The 17732-nt window shown below is 44.5% G+C and overlaps 1 protein-coding gene across 1 annotated transcript in view; it reads right to left on the minus strand.

Annotated features, from left to right (window-relative positions):
* The window catches only part of Itpr2 (inositol 1,4,5-trisphosphate receptor type 2), a 394656-nt gene that overhangs the window by 247697 nt on the left and 129227 nt on the right, over nucleotides 1-17732 (minus strand). The window contains exons 22-23 of the mRNA XM_029478274.1: nucleotides 7553-7746; nucleotides 2972-3101 (exon numbers count right to left, since the gene is read on the minus strand). Of these exons, the coding sequence (XP_029334134.1) occupies nucleotides 2972-3101; nucleotides 7553-7746 (324 nt within the window). The remainder of the gene's footprint in view (nucleotides 1-2971; nucleotides 3102-7552; nucleotides 7747-17732) is intronic.

The following is a 17732-nucleotide window of genomic DNA, read 5'->3' on the forward strand; positions in this document are numbered from 1 at the left end:
CACACACACACACACACACACACACACACACACACACACACACATTCGGAAAGACATCTTCTCCATCAGAGCGAGGATTTTTTTCCGGGTGCCTCAACCTTTGCTTGGGTACTTTACGGACACTCAGAGCTCATGTTTCCAGAAATCTGACTTCTGGGAGCCAATAACTGTTATACTTCTGTCAGTGCAGCGCCAGCATGGCTTTCTGGTTCTGTCTTACTGTTCCTGGAAACAGCCCTTTGGGGTCTGTATTTCTGGGAAGCTGCAGTGTTGCAGGGGTGCCAGGAGTGGCTCCACGCCTGGGTGGAACAGCGGCTGTCCATTGTCCACAGGGCAGGCTGCCTGCTGGTCAGAGGAGGGCAGAGAGGCAACCACTCTGGTCCCCGATCTCATTACAGTCAATGAATCTTTCTTGTCCAGCCGATGGGTGGATGGAGATGGTGGCTCCTAACACTGGTGGGGAGTTCCTCTTTGTGCACAACGGCTAGCCTCAGAAGGGATGTTAACTGCTGTCTCCATTCTAAGATGTAGTTACAGCCTACCGGGACTGACCTGGACCATCCAGGTAAAAGGTGAATTAATATTTCTGAGTCTTCACAAAGCCCTTTCTACGGCCTCAAAATTTCACAGCCATTTTTATGCTCTTTGGGATTATGTTCTAAGTCTCAGAAGCATCCTAGATTATAAGCGTGAGATAGAACTCCAAAGCGCAGGCACCACCACAGGCAGGCCTTTGGGGAGCCCTTCCTCTTTGTTCTCTGGCTAACTGCAGCTTGCCCACAGACACTGCCCTTCTCAGATGCACTTCACACTTCTCTCTGATCCAGGCATGAACATTTTCTCAGATTCTCACCCAAAGAACATAATGTGCAAAAGATCCAGACTCTCGAGCTGGCAAGGCCTCAGGGCTCCCTGACTTTGATGTCCTCACTGTCAACCAGCCGAGAATTAGAGTCTCCATGGAAACACCCCTGGCTGAGCGGGTGAGGATGTTTCCAGGAAGGTTAAATTGAGGCAGGAACATCCACTCTGAATGAGGGCAGTGCCATCCCTCAGAGTGAGTCAAACACCAGCACTCACCCTTCCCTGCTTCCTGAATGTGGAGACCAAGTGACCTCAGGCCCTGCCCCTTGCTGCCCTTCCATCCTGAAGTAGCCCCACCCCTTGCTGCCCTTCCCACCAGGAAGTATCTCCCTAAGTATCAAAACTTAAGTCAAAACAAATATTTAAGTTGCTTTGTACAGGAGCAGATAACAAACACCCTGGTCTTTCCAAGTTGCACCTCTAACCTTTTTTTTTTCTCATCTGTGAAATGGGGTAATAAACAGCAGCCCTACCTACTACAGTCAGGCAGTGACAGGGAACAGGCATATACAGGACACAGTGCCTTGCTACTGCTCTGTCCCTATTTCAACCACAGATATTGTTGTCTTCTGCCATGGATATACTTTTGTTTTAAGATAGATAGGAAAGGTGCTTGGGGGGTCTTTAAAAGCACAATGCAAAATCAAGGATCATAAAGAAGTCTTATGGCAATCCATTATTTTGTAAGTTAATTAAATACAAATACACACACTATTCACATATGTGTGTGTTCTCTGACTATGCAATACATGCATGCACACACACATACACGCATACCGCACACATATATACACTCCACACATGCATACACATACATATATATATATACATGTGTATATATATATATATATATATATGCAGACCACACACACATGTACACATACACATTTGTATATACACACATATCAAATTTGAGTATAAGTTCCCTGCATAAGTAGACAGTGCTACTTCTAGAAAACGTGGGTTATTAAATTAAAATCTTAGTGCAAGGCACAGACTAGCTCCCTGTGAGTTACTGATCAGAACAGCCCCAGGGACAGTATGAACACCAGGCTATTATCATTGACCTTGGTTGCCCACCAATACTAAACGGCAAGACCCAGTGGCTGGAGACATCATTCACTTTGGATTCAAGACACAGAGGAAACAACCTCAATAGACCAGAAAGCTCTCCTCCTGCTGGCTAACTTACATAAGCCAAAGGAGCTGTGCAGGTTCCTGAGGGAGCAAACACTTCAAATCTCACTCAAGGCTGGATGCTGTGTATTTCAATACTGACACATGCTGGCAAAATGTGCCCACTGAACACTAGAGGCACAATAGTTATAGGATTGGCCAGCCACTTTTTGATTGGATATAAAGCCTGCACCCCAGAAGAGATTTCAAGGCTGGTCAACAGCCTGTGACTGGGGAGATCGCAGGCACTATTACAGAACCTACTGTCGTTTTACTAAGAGCCTGTGCTGACAAACAGCTTTCTACATGCATGTGCTTGCACACATGGATTAATGCTGTTCTCGGCTCTGGTCAGAGAAGGTTCTTTTCCCATGAATGATGGTTAATACAGATACCTGGCCAAAATACGGAGCATAAATAACACTGAGAGCTCAGCTAGGGGTGGATCATCTCAAGATGAGGCAGAAAGAATAGAGTCAGCAAGCAGACATGAGCGCTTTGACATCCTGATGTGTAGACATGATATGGCTGGGGCAGTCAACTTATAGCAGCTGAGGTAACCGCCACCAGATCAGGCCAGCCAAAAAAAACCAAAGTCCTAGCATGGATGTTGGCAAATAGTGACCACCGGGGAGGGAGAGTCACTCTTCTTTGACAACAAGGCAAGACTATTGGTAAGGAGACCACACCCTAGTGAACACACCCGGATTCATAGTGGCAGCCTCAACTGGATTCAGGAGGTTGTCTATAACAGGGAAATGAATGGGGGGAGGAAATGGGATGGGGCATTAGAGGGAGTGGGGGGCAGTAATGACAGATGGATATGATCAAAATACATTGGATAAATACATGAAACTCCCAACGAATAAAAAGTATTATTTAAAAATACATTTTAAAGAACACAGAATGCAAACGATAAGTACAGAGATACCTGATGGTAGCAGTGTGTCCGGGGTGCCGCTGGCAGAGGGGTCACCATTGTCGTTGTTGTCTCCAAATTCCTTCTTGTATATGGACAGCATGTAAGAGATCCGGTAGTCCAGCCTGACGCTCAGGATGAACTAGAAGAAGGAGTATGGAGAACTTAGTTCCATCAGCGCGTACTGAAAGATTCCACTACACTTTGATAGTGCAGGCATCAGCATGATAGTAAAATGTGATCCGTGGGCTGGAGAAATGGCTCCACATGACACATATGCCTGGAGACCTGGGCTCCATCCCTGAAACCCAGGCAAGGTGGAAGGAGAAAGCCAGGTCCGCAGAGTTGGGCACTGTGACACACGTGCCCCATACAAACGGAGCAAATTTTTAATGCAAGCCTTGACACACACCAACCACATATCTTAGTCTTCCAAATGAGCCAATCAAAGATCTTACCTGAAAACTATAAACGTTCAGCTGTTTGCCGGTTTATGTTAGTTTTGAAATGAAGGAAAGAGAGATGTTTTCATTGGTCGGTACTGAGACCACATTTATTTATTCATTTATTTATTTATTTATTTATTTATTTATTTATTTATTTAAGATCCTCTCCCAAGATGGCCTCAAACTCCCTGTGTATCAGAGGATAACCTTGAACATCCTGTCCCTTTTCCCAAGTGCTAGAATCACAAATATATTTGTGCCACTATATCTGGCCCCCATTTGTTTTAGAAACAAGGAAATCTGGTGCCCACAACTGTCCCCTGAACATTTCCAGTAGGGTGCCTTGTGGGTCTAAGAGGCAATGCTCTTATGATCCCAGACACATTTGCAGTTTTCTTTGCTGAGAAGAAAATGCTAGAGCTGCTTTTGTGCAGAAAGGCTGTGGTTTCCACTGCAGTAGAGTTGATCTAGCTCTACTGACATCAGCCCAGAAGCCAGGCCTGCCAGGAAGGCTGACATCCTAGTTCCTGGGTTTCTCCATGGTGTTCATGTCTCCTCTGGATTCTGTTATCATCTCAGTGATGTGTAGACACTGATGAAGTAACCCTTAGGGTCCAAGCTCCCACTAGGAGCCTTGAGGAACCCGAACATAGGGAATCCCTGCCTAGAACAAGTTACTGAGCTGGGAAGACAAGGGATAGCTCTGCTGTGAGATGGTCTACAGGGCTGAGCCAGGGGATCAGAGAAGACTATTTAGGGGGGTGTGTTCTGAATTTTGTAACCTTCACTCAACTACCCTGAGATAAGCCTGAGTTTTTGAGCATAGCTATTACCAGTTCGTGAACAGTGAACACTATGGGAGCCAAGGCTTTAGAAAACCTGCCTTTTGTGTTATCTGTAGGCAATCCCTTCTGTTTGTTTCCAGGGCCCTCCCCCAGGCACCACCTCTTCTCTCAGCGCTCAGGCTAGGCTTCTCTGTCCCGTGAGTGCTGTGCCACACACAATGTCCCATTGTATTCTCCTGCTTGTTGAGAGTCCACCGAACCTTGATTCTCTTCTCTACCCATTGAGAGTAAGCTCTCAAGACACTGCAAGCACCCACAGCACTCTCCTTTAATGATACTTACAATCTCATGGCCAGTACCTGGCTCTCTCTCTCTCTCTCTCTCTCTCTCTCTCTCTCTCTCTCTCTCATCTTCAACCTTTCCCACCCCTTTCTGCCCTCTCCTTCTTTCACCCTCCCTCCCTCTCTCCCTCTTTCCCCTCTCATCTCCATCCTTTCCTACCCACTTTCTGTCCTCTTCCCTCCATCTCCACCATCCTCTTCTCCACACTTTAAAGGTCTTAATGCTTCACTAAGGTGGAAGCAAGCTCACGTCAGCTGCTCTTCGCTAAATTCATCCACATTGGTTTGCCAGGCAGAGGAAGATGGTAAGGTATACAAAAACTGCTGGCAGGACTGGAAAGATGCTGCTCTTGCGGTACTTAAGTTGAATTCCAGCATCCTGTCAGATGCTGCACAACCACCTGTAACTCCAGCTCCAGGAGATCCAGTGCTGGCTTCTGGCCTCTGCAGGCATCTGCATTCATGTGCATAACACCCCCCCCCCACACACACCCATGCATACACACACACATGCACACACACACATGCACACACACACACACATGCATACAGAAATTAAACATCCCTTTAATATAATATTTTCAGGAGGCCAGGTTGTAAATGTGGCTCTTGATAAATATAAAGTCCAGAGAGAAAAATAAACCCCACAGCAACCCTTCTATTAACCTGCTGTGAATACAACATATGCTGGATAGGGAGACTCCAGTGAATGGGGATTTATAGGATGTAGGGAAGACCAACATTGGGAACCATTGACTAATAAAGAGCCTAGGGCTTGGTCCTGAAGCGGGAGGGTGGAGACAGAAGCTGGGCTACGGGTGCTCAGTACACGGGGGATTTTAAAGATTTATTTATTTATTTATTATATGTAAGTACACTATAGCTGTCCTCAGACGCTCCAGAAGAGGGAGTCAGATCTCATTATGGATGGTTGTGAGCCACCATGTGGTTGCTGGGATTTGAACTCCTGACCTTTGGAAGAGCAGTCGGGTGCTCTTACCCACTGAGCCATCTCACCAGCCCCAGATGCCCAAAGGAAGAAAAGAAGAATTCAACATGAGACACAAATGAAGCTCTCCCTTCTGCTGGAGATGAGAACTCACGGGATTTCATCTTATGACCTTTGCTCCCCCTAATGTTCCTAATTATGAAGCTGAAGATACAGTGTAAGATATGGAGACAGATAACAAGACAGAGAAAAAGCCAGGCATGGCGGCTCACACCCATAATCCCAACATTCTCAGCACTGCGGGGCTGAGGCAGGAGAATTCTCAAGGGTTCAAGACCAGCCTAAATGAAGTCTGGGCCAGCCCACAGAACAAATGTGTCTTAGCAAAATAAAAAGAAGATTTAAAATGTGTAAATGCAGAGAAAGAGAGAGAATAAGGTCAAAGGGAAGAACAAGACAATGTTCACTGAAAAACGTATTTTATTTAAATGGGGTAAAGAGGGGCAGCCCCTGAGGAGGAAGAGCTGGCAGAAAGCAGCCAGTGAGTGTAGCTCCAGGGGTTGTTGAAGAGTTGCTCTGGGAGTCTGTGAAAAAGGAAATCTTGCCTGAAGTCAGGCAAGGAGGCTCAGGGGACACTCTCCAAGTGCTGGGTGGCAGCTAAAGTGAGCAGAGTGTGGCTGCAACACACAGCATCTCCTCAGGGTTACTATGAGAGGCACTGGTGTTGAAGATAAGGCCACATGTCAGAGGTCATCCACTGGCGGGGGATGGAGGGGGCTGGGACCCCACAGACAGACAGGAAAAAACACTGAACTGAACCCAGAGGTCCCTTTCTCAGCTTCAGGGTAAGCTGAACATGACATGAATTTTCAAGGCCATGAACACAGAGTAGGGAAGGCTGCCAACATTTCTCAGGACATGGCCTTTGGAAACCCTGGAGGAACTGGGAAATGTGTTATGACTATAAATCTAATTACTTTGAATGAGAAATGCACAGAGCCTTCCAGGACTGCTGACCCGCTTCTGGGAGCTCAGTCTACGCTCGGTGATGACAAAAGATTTGGGAAACTGTTCACATCTTAAAAGTCTTGAAAGCGACAGGCTCCATTCCCTACTCTAGAAGAAACACTATCACAAAGGTACCATGAGCCTGTTTCCCAGACTCACCCCAAAACAAAAATGCTAGAAACATAGCCTCTGTGAGGAGGGGTCTGGTGCATGAAATAACAGCTCATTAAATTGATAAGGCTAAGTATTAAACTTGGCTAATATGCAAAAAAAACAAAAAAGCATCCCCAGTCCCTTAGAAACAAAGTAATTACTTAAAGTAATAAGTCAGCAATTAATATGTTTGGTAAATAATGATTGGGTGGCAAGGGTCTTGTTATGTTGCTCAGGCTGGCCTTGAACTCATAGAAATCCTCCTGCCTCAGTCTTCTGGGTGCTAAAATTATAGGAGTATATCAGTGTGTCTGCCATAAAATGTTTGAGTTTCCTGTGACAAGAAATCTGGATACGTGGGACACACAAATATGTTTCAAGCAATTAAACACAGAAAAGTGGTTAGGATATCATCATTAACTGTGCCTGCCTTAAAATCCTTCTTAAATGAAGAAAATATTCCATCTCAGTCAATATCAGCTGATAATAAACACACAGGAGGGCTATGTTATCACCTCAAAGCCCTCCATGATTGCTAGATACCATTAGTGTAGTTCCTGGGACAAAACAACGGGGTAGGTGTGCACAGCAGCATCAGTGTGAGATTGCCAGCTGTTACTCGCCTAAAAGTAATAATAAAATAAGGGCATCAGCCTTCCAGAATATAGAGAGAGACCAGCAACAATTCAGAATCACATCACACCGATAGCATTTCAACATAGTTACACAGCAAAACCAGGTATCATGCCTAACACCTGGAATCTCAGCACTCAGAAAGCTGAGGCAAGAGGCTTGCCACAAATTACACATACACACACACAGATACACAGAGACATATACACACACGTGTGCACACACATGTACAGATACACGGACACACACACAGTGACAGAGGACAATGCTGGACATACCTGTAAAATCTCGATAACCTTCAGCTTGGTGTCCATCACCGTCACATCCTCCTGCTCGCCGGGGCTCGCCTGCTTGCTGGGGTGGACGATGGGCTGTGCGTCGGGCACACTCACTGGGAAGATGGAGCCTCTGCTGAGCACCATCTGTGTCATCATCTCTCCCACTCCGTGGATGGTCCTCATGACATTGTTGCCTGGCACAAGAAGAGGACTCAGTCAATACAGACAAAGCATGGGTGACCACAGCATCAGCAGGACTTGCTCATTTTCTGATGAGGACTTGACTGCAGACTTCACACCCTTACATGTAACTCACTGCATTTTGGGGATTTCTATGTTGCCATTCATTAATGTACAAGCTAGGGCATATAAGTGCAATGGGCATTGGGAGTTACAGTGTTATAGAATGGTTTGACAAATAAGAAGAAATGCTTTTTGTCTCTAAGATACAGCAAATTACTAGTGGAGAATCAAAGACTGTGACCAAGTCCCTGTAAGCAAATTAAGACGGTTATTCTCTCTCTCTCTCTCTCTCTCTCTCTCTCTCTCTCTCTTTTATAAAATGTTTCAACCCTCAAGTTTAACCTCTAGAGGGACCAGGTAGAGAGGATGGAGTCTGTCACTCCCTCCATGAGAGGCTGAGGTAGGAGGATAGACAAAGCTCATGTGCTCTAGGCAACAGAGCCTGCTTCAAAAGAAAAGAGAATTTAAAACCCCAAAGCACAAACATTCTGTGGAAGCTCAGAGAAAACCCGAATTCACCCTGTGGTTTCTCTGACTCTTACTGCTTTTCACCATCCATTTTAGAAGTGACTTAACTAAGCGATAAAGAATCGAGACACCACCAACACCCCACACCCTACACACACACACACACACACACACACACACACACACACCCACCCCACGGAGCCCTCCATTGCTCAGTAAACACTTTGATGAGCATCATCCACAAGATTGCTTCAGTGGTTTCAGTCAGTTGTTTTGTTTACAAAAAGAGAGTTGGGGGCCTTCTTAATTGGTTCAAAACACTAAAGCTGGCCTCTTCACTTTGTGCCTGTGAGGGTCAACTGTGAAATCTTTTGACATCAGGTGCAGCAGGTACAGTCAAGGGATAGTTTCTACACAGGCCTCTCATGAAGGGTTAGAAGAGTGTGCACATGTACGACCACCAACGCTGTCACCTGCTTATGGGCTTCCCTACATCCCAAACCAAAGCAGTCTTTATGCTTTTGGCCCCATAAATATCCTTGAGCAGAATCCTTAGAGGGGTCAGGGTCAGAGTCAGCTGCCTAGTGAAGGAAGTCTCTGTTATAAAACTCGTGGCTTTAGAAATTACAATGCAGGAGGGTGGCAAGGTCCTGGCTGGGTACCAAGAGCACAAAAAGTGTCAGATGTGTTATTCAAGCATCTTCCCTCCCTACCCAAATGAAGGGCCTTTGGGCTTTCATAACACAAAAAGAACTTGGAAGTGGGGTTAAAGGTAAAAAAAATTCCTCATCCCAGGAGAAGCCTGAATTCTCCCACAGTGTGCATGCATTTGTCTACTCTGTCTTGAAATGCATTGTTCAGATCCCAGGGAGAGCCATCTCTTCTGACACCAGTATTAAAAGGGGTGAACAACACAAACATGCCCAATGAGGAATTGCTGTCTGTCACTCCCTGAGTTTGCATCTCATGGATTTTCTCCATCCACACCAGAACAATTTGCAACCACTCCTCCTCGCATTGACCACAGTCAGCAAGCCCAGGGAGTACCCCGTCACTACCATGATTTAGGTCCCAGCTTGTTTCCTATGTCTCAGCTCTTATAGCAAGCCACTGAATTCAAAAGAACACATGCCAACTTTTCTTTGCAAACAGCAGTCTTGACTTTTTGAGTGCTCATGAGCTTCTGCCTGAAGAAGAGGCCTTGGCATCTGGCAAAGCATGTTCCCTTCCCGAAGTGTAGATGGTGTGAGCCAAGAGGGAGATAAAAATGGGATTCAGGGCGACAGAACTCCCAGTGATAAAAGAATGTAAACCGTGGATGCACCAGACGGCAGTGAGCAACAGCAGCCACACACAAGTACACCATGGAAAGGCTGCAGCCTCTGAACTCATCACGGTCCCCAAATGCATGGGGATCATGAAGGGAAGCATTCCCATAACACCATGTGGAGTGCAGGAAATACTGACAATTCTCTGATGGGCATGCAGGTTCCAGGCAGAAATGACCCTGGGTTTTTCATCTTGAAGTCCTGGGAACTTTTGTTATATGGTTATTTAGATAACCAAAAGAGAAAATGGGAATTATTATTATTATTTTTTTTTTTACGTTTGAAGAGTTTCCAAGACTGGACAAAGCGGGGCAACATGAAGAAGTGAGCACCCTCTGCTTTCTAGCAGAAGAATCTTGAGGCAGAGGCTCCACTGTCCAGAACTCTCAAGCCATCCAAACCCTTATTTCTGAATCACTGTGGTGCACCCACACCTTGGCAAAGTGTGTCAAAGATGTGCTGGTAGTCACAGGCAATGATGGTTTTAAGTCACTGACACCAGCTAGTATCCTCACCCCACTGCTAAGTATATCTGCGTGCTAGCCTCCAAGGGACATCTTCTCACACATGAAGAACAGGCTCCTCTGTTAATCTTACTCCTGGTTCACACAGAAATCTGCGGCACACAGAGTCTGCATCTTATTTAGATTTGCATGGAAAATAATCATTTAGCCAAATGATTATTGTAAGGAAGGTTAGCCTAGACAATTCTGTCCCCCAAATATAGATCCTGTCATCAACAAATTGAAACCCAGAGGCCACAAACATCTTAATGTGTAACACGTGCAGTCGGGAAGATAGGAGGGCACAGCCCACCCTCCCACGCCCTCACATGCCTGTGGCATGTGGATCATAAGATTCTCCTGAAACTTCCATGTATGGCCAACTCGGAGGTCTCCAATTTAAAGGCGTTGCATTTTCTTGCTTGTGGTGGGAAGTGCTTACATTGTGAACTTCTGCAGCTAGAAAACCATCAGCCACGCTGCACAAATCACAGACACATGGCTGTCATGTGTCCAACTGAACAAATCTCAGGGACATGACTGTCCCATGTCCACTACACAAATCTCAGGCATACATCATGTCCCAGATCTATTTACCACAGGAAATTTTCATTTTAATTCTAGACTTGGAAGACAAGTCCAAGGTGGCCAGTCCTCAATGTTGTGCAAAGCAGCTGTGTACTGCTCAACCAGAGCTAACACTTAGAGCTTTTCAGCTGAGGAAATAACACATATTCTTTTAATTTTCTGGAAAATCAACACCCTGGAATTTCAATCCTTTTTTTTTTCCAATAACTAACTCAATACCAAGCATCTGGACAGATGCAATGTGTCGAGTAATTTGAGAAAAGTGGGAATCATCCCTGTTAGGTCGAAAATAAAAAGGATGTGGCTGCTTACATGTTTAACCCCTGCACGTGGGAGGCAGAGACGGGCAAATCACTGTTGAGTTTGAGGCTAGCCTGGTCTACAGAGGAAGTTCCAGGACAGCCAGAGCTATGTAGCTCGTCACAATACAAACGCAATTACAAATACAAAAGGGAGGGAAATGCTTAAGGAAAAAAGGCAGACCCCTGAGTCCTCAAGGGAACTCTGGAAGCCTAGGGTGGTTTGAGGAGATGCTTTTGTTTTTATCATCATGATGGGCCAAGTGTCTCTCACCAGTTTCATAAGAGTGGGAAGTGATGGGAAATTTGTGTAATTCTGAAGCTGCACAAAATAAAAGTTAAGTTTTTTGTCTCATAAATCTCTCTATAGGGACAGGGTCATGAATCACAATCAGGTTTGACAATTATTAAGTAGATTTAAAGGAAGCGTGAGACTTAACAGAACCATGGCTGACATTCACCTGCAGCTAACTTGTATTTTTTTTTATTTTTTATTTTATTTGAAGTCCTCTTTGTGTGCTATCTAGAGTCACTGAAGGAGGGGGTTCTCAATTGAGGGATTACCCAGATCAGATTACCTTGTGGCAATTGTCTTTATTGTTGATTGCTGTGGGATGGTTCAGCCCACTGTGGGTGGCACCATTCCTAGGCAAACATGCTTGGACTATATAGAAAACTATCTGAGCAAGCCGTGTTCCTACATGGTTCCTACATTGGGTTCCTGCCCTGACGACCCTGAGTGACCTTGACCTGGAATGGTGGGAAACAAACCTTCCCCCTCCCAGTGTGTTTGTGGTCAGGGTGTTCTAAAAAATATCCTCTCTGGGTATTAAATGGACGACTTGGGAGAAAATTATTTCCCATTCCCTATACTAGAGACCTGAAAGGATCTTCACAGCACATAGCCAGGCTCCACCCCCACCCTTGTCAAACACTGACATTTCAGTATTCCAAACCTCAGGGTTTTAATCTGTAAAACTGATCCTTAACTTCTCCCAGCTGGCCAGATGAGCCATGCATGGATTTGATACTGCTCTGTGATTGACAGGTAACTTAGCATCAGATGTGAGTTCTTCAGGGTTCTCACAAAAAACGTGCACACGCATACACCATAAGTCATCCAGACGCGAACATACCCACCACCCAGAACACTCCTTCAGGTCCCTTTTGAGTGAATTCCCCAACACCAAAGCCACTGCCCTGTGGCTCTCACATCATTCATGAACACATAAGGCATGGCTACTTTTTATATTTGACTGTTTAAGTGTAGGAGAATACATATTCCATAATATATGGAATTCCAAACACACACACACACACACACACACATGAGGAGCAGTGCCTAAACCTACTCCTGTCAAGCCCAGGAGCTTCAGAGACATCAGGACCACCTCACAGCCACAGAGACAGAAGTAAATCCTTCAGACAGACAGAGTGAATCTTCTGTATCTATTGAGTCAAAATTATTGAAAGATATTTTTTAAAAAAAGCTTTTATACCATAATTATGTGAGCAACCCCTGAGAGAGCTGTAAGGGTGCTATAGAGTAACTTTGTCTTGGAACATGAATTGTGGGTACTCCTCACTCTGTAAATCCTCCTAAAAGTATTGATGGACACAGGTGAAGAAACCATCTGATTCTTCTCTTAAAATGAGGCAAGAACCTCAGGTGTTATTCTCAGATATAATCCAACTTCTTGTTGATTGGTTGATTAGTTGGTTGGTAAGTGGGTGGGCAGGTTGGTTGGCTGGTTGGTTGACTGGTTGGTGGGTGGGTTGGTTGGTTAGTTGGTTGATTAGAGACAAGGTCTCTCACCTGCTTGGAAGTTCATCTAGTAGGCTGTCGAGCCCCAGAGATTCAAAGCTTGGATTACCCTACACACAACATCTGACCTTTACTTGGACTCTAGGAATCCTAGCCTTCATGCTTGCATGACATACATTTTACTAAGTTACCTTGTCATTTAATAATTTTTTACAAATCACATTTGGAATGCTATTTTAATATTCAAAAATATGTATATTTATGTATAGCACACATTTTGTGTATAGTCAAACACACTGTCATAAGTAAACATCTGTGAGAAACAAATGTACATGTCAGTGCGCTAAACACAACACAGGTGAGCTTTAGAACCAGGAACAGAATCCACCCTCACAGATTTTCCGCTGCTACTGTTTTCTCTCTCAATAACTCTGACTATTCCTCACTGAATCATCTAGGCCAAGAGACATCGGATGAGACAGACTTTTTTAAATTAATGAATAAAAATATGTATTTGTAAGTTAGGGTTTCTGAAACATTTTGTCTCTCTGATGCACATATCTCATATAGGCATGTTTGTAGTTGATTGGTCTGGTTTGTTTTAATTTTTTTGACCTAATGAAACCACAGCAAGGTAAACAAAAATCCTTAGTAAATGCAACCTGTCCTGTACTGAATTCCATGAGAAACTTGAGAAAAGTAGAAAAACAGAATTCTATAGCAGGTGATGGTAATGCACAGATCCTAGAACATGAGACACAGGAAGAGCCTGAGTTTAAAGCCAGCCTGGACTGCATGGAGAAAACTTCTCTCAATAGGAAAGCAAGAAGAAGGGGTGGAAAGAAGGAGGAATAGGAGAGGGAAGGGGTAGGGGAGGACAGGAGAGAGGCAGGGCAGAAGGAGAAAGCAGGAATGGAGTGCCCAGTTGTTGCCACCAAGCCCTCTAACTCTCCTCCCAGTCCTTTGGGCACAAGGTTTCCTCCTGGGTCCCCATGATCCAAAGTGTCTCTCACCACTCTTGCTGCCGACCTCTCCCTACCCTGTGTTGGGCCACAGAGCTACATATCAGCCCAGGCAACTCTGATCCTTTCGGGCATTTTGGTTACCCATATCTTATTCTCTGGGCCCCCAAGGCAGTTCATCCCCACCATGGCTTAGTTAGCAAGTGGGGAAGTGAGACTAACTGTATCAGTGACCTCTGGATTTGATTGAGAGACCCTGCCTCGGTTAATACAGTAGATGACTGATCAAGGATGATTCCCAACATCAACCTAGAATCACTTTGGAAGAGTCTCAAAAGAGGTTTCCTGGTTCAGATTGGCCTAATGCATGCCTGGTAGAGATTTTTCTTAACTGGGTTAGTTGAAAGGGACGAGTCACATGAATGCTCGCAGCACCATTTCCCTGACCCTGAACTGTGTAAGTGAAGAGAAAGCTGAGCAAACATGCATGCTTACATTTATCTCTCACCCCGTAGTTGCGGATGTCTGTGACCAGCCGTCTGTGACTTCCACCCACCTCTGTGACTTCCCCACAGTGATAGACTGTAATCTGGGATTGTGAACTGCGTCAAACCCTTTCTCCCCTGAGTTGCTTGTTTCTAGGATATTTTATCCCAGCAACAGAAACGACACTAGGACACTCTCCAAAGCTGAAATCTCAAAAAAGGAAATAAGACAATGGAAATCCATGTTTTTTTCTAGTGATTTCCCATTTCCAGTGCCATTCCCTGTATCCCCAGTAGGGAGATGACAGTCACTGGCTGGCAAAGGGCCATGTGTCAGGACTGAACGATGGAAACCCCTAAAAAGTTGGAGCTATGGAAAGGCAAATCGATAGATGACAGAGAAACCATTTGGCTATCTGGTCTTTCAGAAGTTTCCTGTGATCTGTCACCTTATTGAATTCTGGCCCAGGGGCTGGGCAACAACTACAAAAAGAAAGGACAGTCTTAATTAGACAGTCTCACTACACCTGAGGGTACTCAGGGACAGATTCTGATCCTGTGGGTTAACTTCCTCTCTGTACCCAGATACATCCAAACAGCAGGCAGGTAAGATGGCTTCTAACAGATGGGGCTCTAGCTGGAGAGGGAGGAGGGAGGAGGGAAAAATAACACCAAGGATGTTTGGTAAAGCCTCAAAGAACTGTGTTATTTTATGTTTGCAAACATACATATATTAAATGAAGTTATATCACTTGAGCTGACAATACTCTCACAAGAGCTGTTAACTAACAAAAACCCAGTACCAGACATGAGAAACTTCTACTCAAGCTATTGATCAGTATAGTCCAAGTGACTCCCAAATAATATAGGCTATTGCCATGGCCCTTGGTTGCCTCCCAGAGGTTGAAAGTCAGTCCCTATTGCTAAAGGGACCACACACTTTGGTCTCAGGACTCAGAAGATTCGGGCTCTATCTTACCCAAAAACCTCCTAGAGTCTAGTTTTCATAGTACCAGAAGGTGCTATGCAAACTGCCAAAAGAGTAAAGCAATCAATATTCCCACCCAGCTGTAATGCCTATAAATGACAGTGACCAGCAAGACAAGACAACCCTGTGGTGGCTTGAAAGAGAATGGCCCCCACAGGCTCATGTAAGGATTAGGAGGTGTGCATGTACTCAAATGCTTGGTTCCTAGTTGGTAGAACTGTTTGAGAAAGATTAGGAGGTGTGGCCTTGTTGGAGGGGGTGTGGCCTTGTTGGAGGAGGTGTGGCCTGTCAGTGGGGGCAGGCTTTGAGGTGTCAAAAGCCCACACATTCCCTGTTATCTCTCTGTGTTATGGATCAGACATAAGCTCTCAGCTAACACCCATTCCTCCTCCCTGTTACCACGCTCCCTGCCATGATAGGTCATGGACTCTGGAACTGTAAGCACCCACCCCCAATTCAATACTTTCTTTTTATAAGTTGCTGTGGTCATGATGTTTTGTCATAGCAATAGAAAAGTAAGACAATCTCTAAGAGTCAATAATGGCATTCATACTTGGAGTTAACCCACAGCTAACTAACTGGACAGCTCACCAGGAGGGAAATCATGCCTGGTCCCAGAAACCCAGCCAACAGCCCAGGTATAGTGATGTCATAGATCTTAGAGGAGGACCTGACACTGCTACTTTTCTAGAAAGTGTGATTTCTAACTACATTCTAAAACCTTTTATACCCACAGATAAGTGTAGCTCTCACCCACACATCAAAGAAGGTTCTCTTTGCAGAAAACAGAGGCCATTGCAAAACACACACACACACACACAACCAATCAAACTGCAAGGATCAATTGATCATGAAGTACCCAGCCCCAGTGATTATATCTACAATACAATGCCTGCCCTTAAAGCTTAGGGAATATCTTGGAAGAAGAGACCAGGAACATTGTAAGAGCCAGAGCACCAGGAAACCTGCTGTGAGATTGTGTCTCTTAGCAAGGACAAGGAAGCCACACCCATGATACCTCAATACTATGACTTCCCAAACAAGACCTGAAGCAGTGCATCACCAGGACAAACTAATATAGAAGGAAAATATCCCATAGGGTCTCATCACTACACAAATAACTACAAGCATCAAATGACCTTGAAAACAGGGAAAATTAGTCTCTCCCATGGATGAGACACCTAATTGGCTACCTAGTAACCAAGTGGTCAACCCTGAAATCATATATGCCTAAGACACTCTAAACAGATTCAGCAGGTTGTATTAACACATTTATGCATTTGTGTGTGTGTGTGTGTGTGTGTGTGTGTGTAACAGTAATAAAGAAAAAGAGACCAACAATAAGGAGGAACAGAGAGGCACAGAAGGGATCAGAGGAAGGAGAGAAAAGGGTGAACCGATGGAATTTTAAATGTTTAATTCAAAATTAATTAATTAATTAATTAAAATAATGTTAAAAGCACAAACAAAATAAGAGAGAGAGCACGTGAGGTTGGAGGGATACTTGAGAGCACAGTAAGAGAGGAGTTGGAAGGAACGGAGTGAGGGTGGGTTTGATCCAAGCACCGTTTATGCATGTGTGAATATTGTTTTTTAAAATAAAACTGGTTTAATTTTTAACAAAAAGAGGAGGGAGGAGGTACAGTGGGATTCACAATTGTAGGGCAACCTTTATTATTAGCATCAGTAAAAAGTAAAACCTAAGGCTGGGAAGACAGCTCAGCGGTTCAAGTGCTGCAGAAGTGTGAGGACCAAAGACCAAGCACTTAGAAGCCTTGAGTAATTCCCACCTCAGGAGGCAGAGCCAAGAGAGCCCCGGGTTGAGCTGACTAGTGAGAACATCCATATCCATACTGATTAGCTCTGGATTAAATTGAGAGAGCCTGCCTCAGGGAATGTAGTAGAAGTATAGTACAAGGAATATAAGAGTCAGTGGGCTGATTCCTGAGCCTGTACATGGAGCATGCTTAGATATGTGTGCCCACACACATGCAAACACATGCACACATGTACACACAGACATGCACACACACATGCACATGCATACACACATGCACACACATGCAAACAGATGCATACATGCACACACATACATACACACATGCACACACATGCAAACAGATGCATACATGCACACACACATGCATACACACATGCATACAAACATGCACACACATGCACACATGTACACACAGACATGCACACATATGCATGCACACACACATACACACAAATGCACATGCATACACACATGCACATGGATGCATGTACATGCATACATGCACACAGACACACAGACATGTACATGAAAAGGGAAAAACAAAATCTTTGGACTTTACTTCCTTTGGAATAAGAAGAAAACAATTATATAATTCAATAAATGTACAACTTGCAAATAATACCCAGGATGTCCACTTGTCGTCCATTATGTTCACATTCATTTTGGCCACTCCTGTGTGTAACAAAAAAGTGCTTCCTGACACAATTCTTTTTTTTTTTTTTTTTTTTTTTTTTTTTTTTTTTTTTTTTTTTTTTTTTTTTTTGGTTTTTC

The sequence above is a fragment of the Mus caroli genome, chromosome 6, assembly GCF_900094665.2.
Source record: "Mus caroli chromosome 6, CAROLI_EIJ_v1.1, whole genome shotgun sequence".
In the NCBI taxonomy this organism is placed as follows: domain Eukaryota; kingdom Metazoa; phylum Chordata; class Mammalia; order Rodentia; family Muridae; genus Mus; species Mus caroli.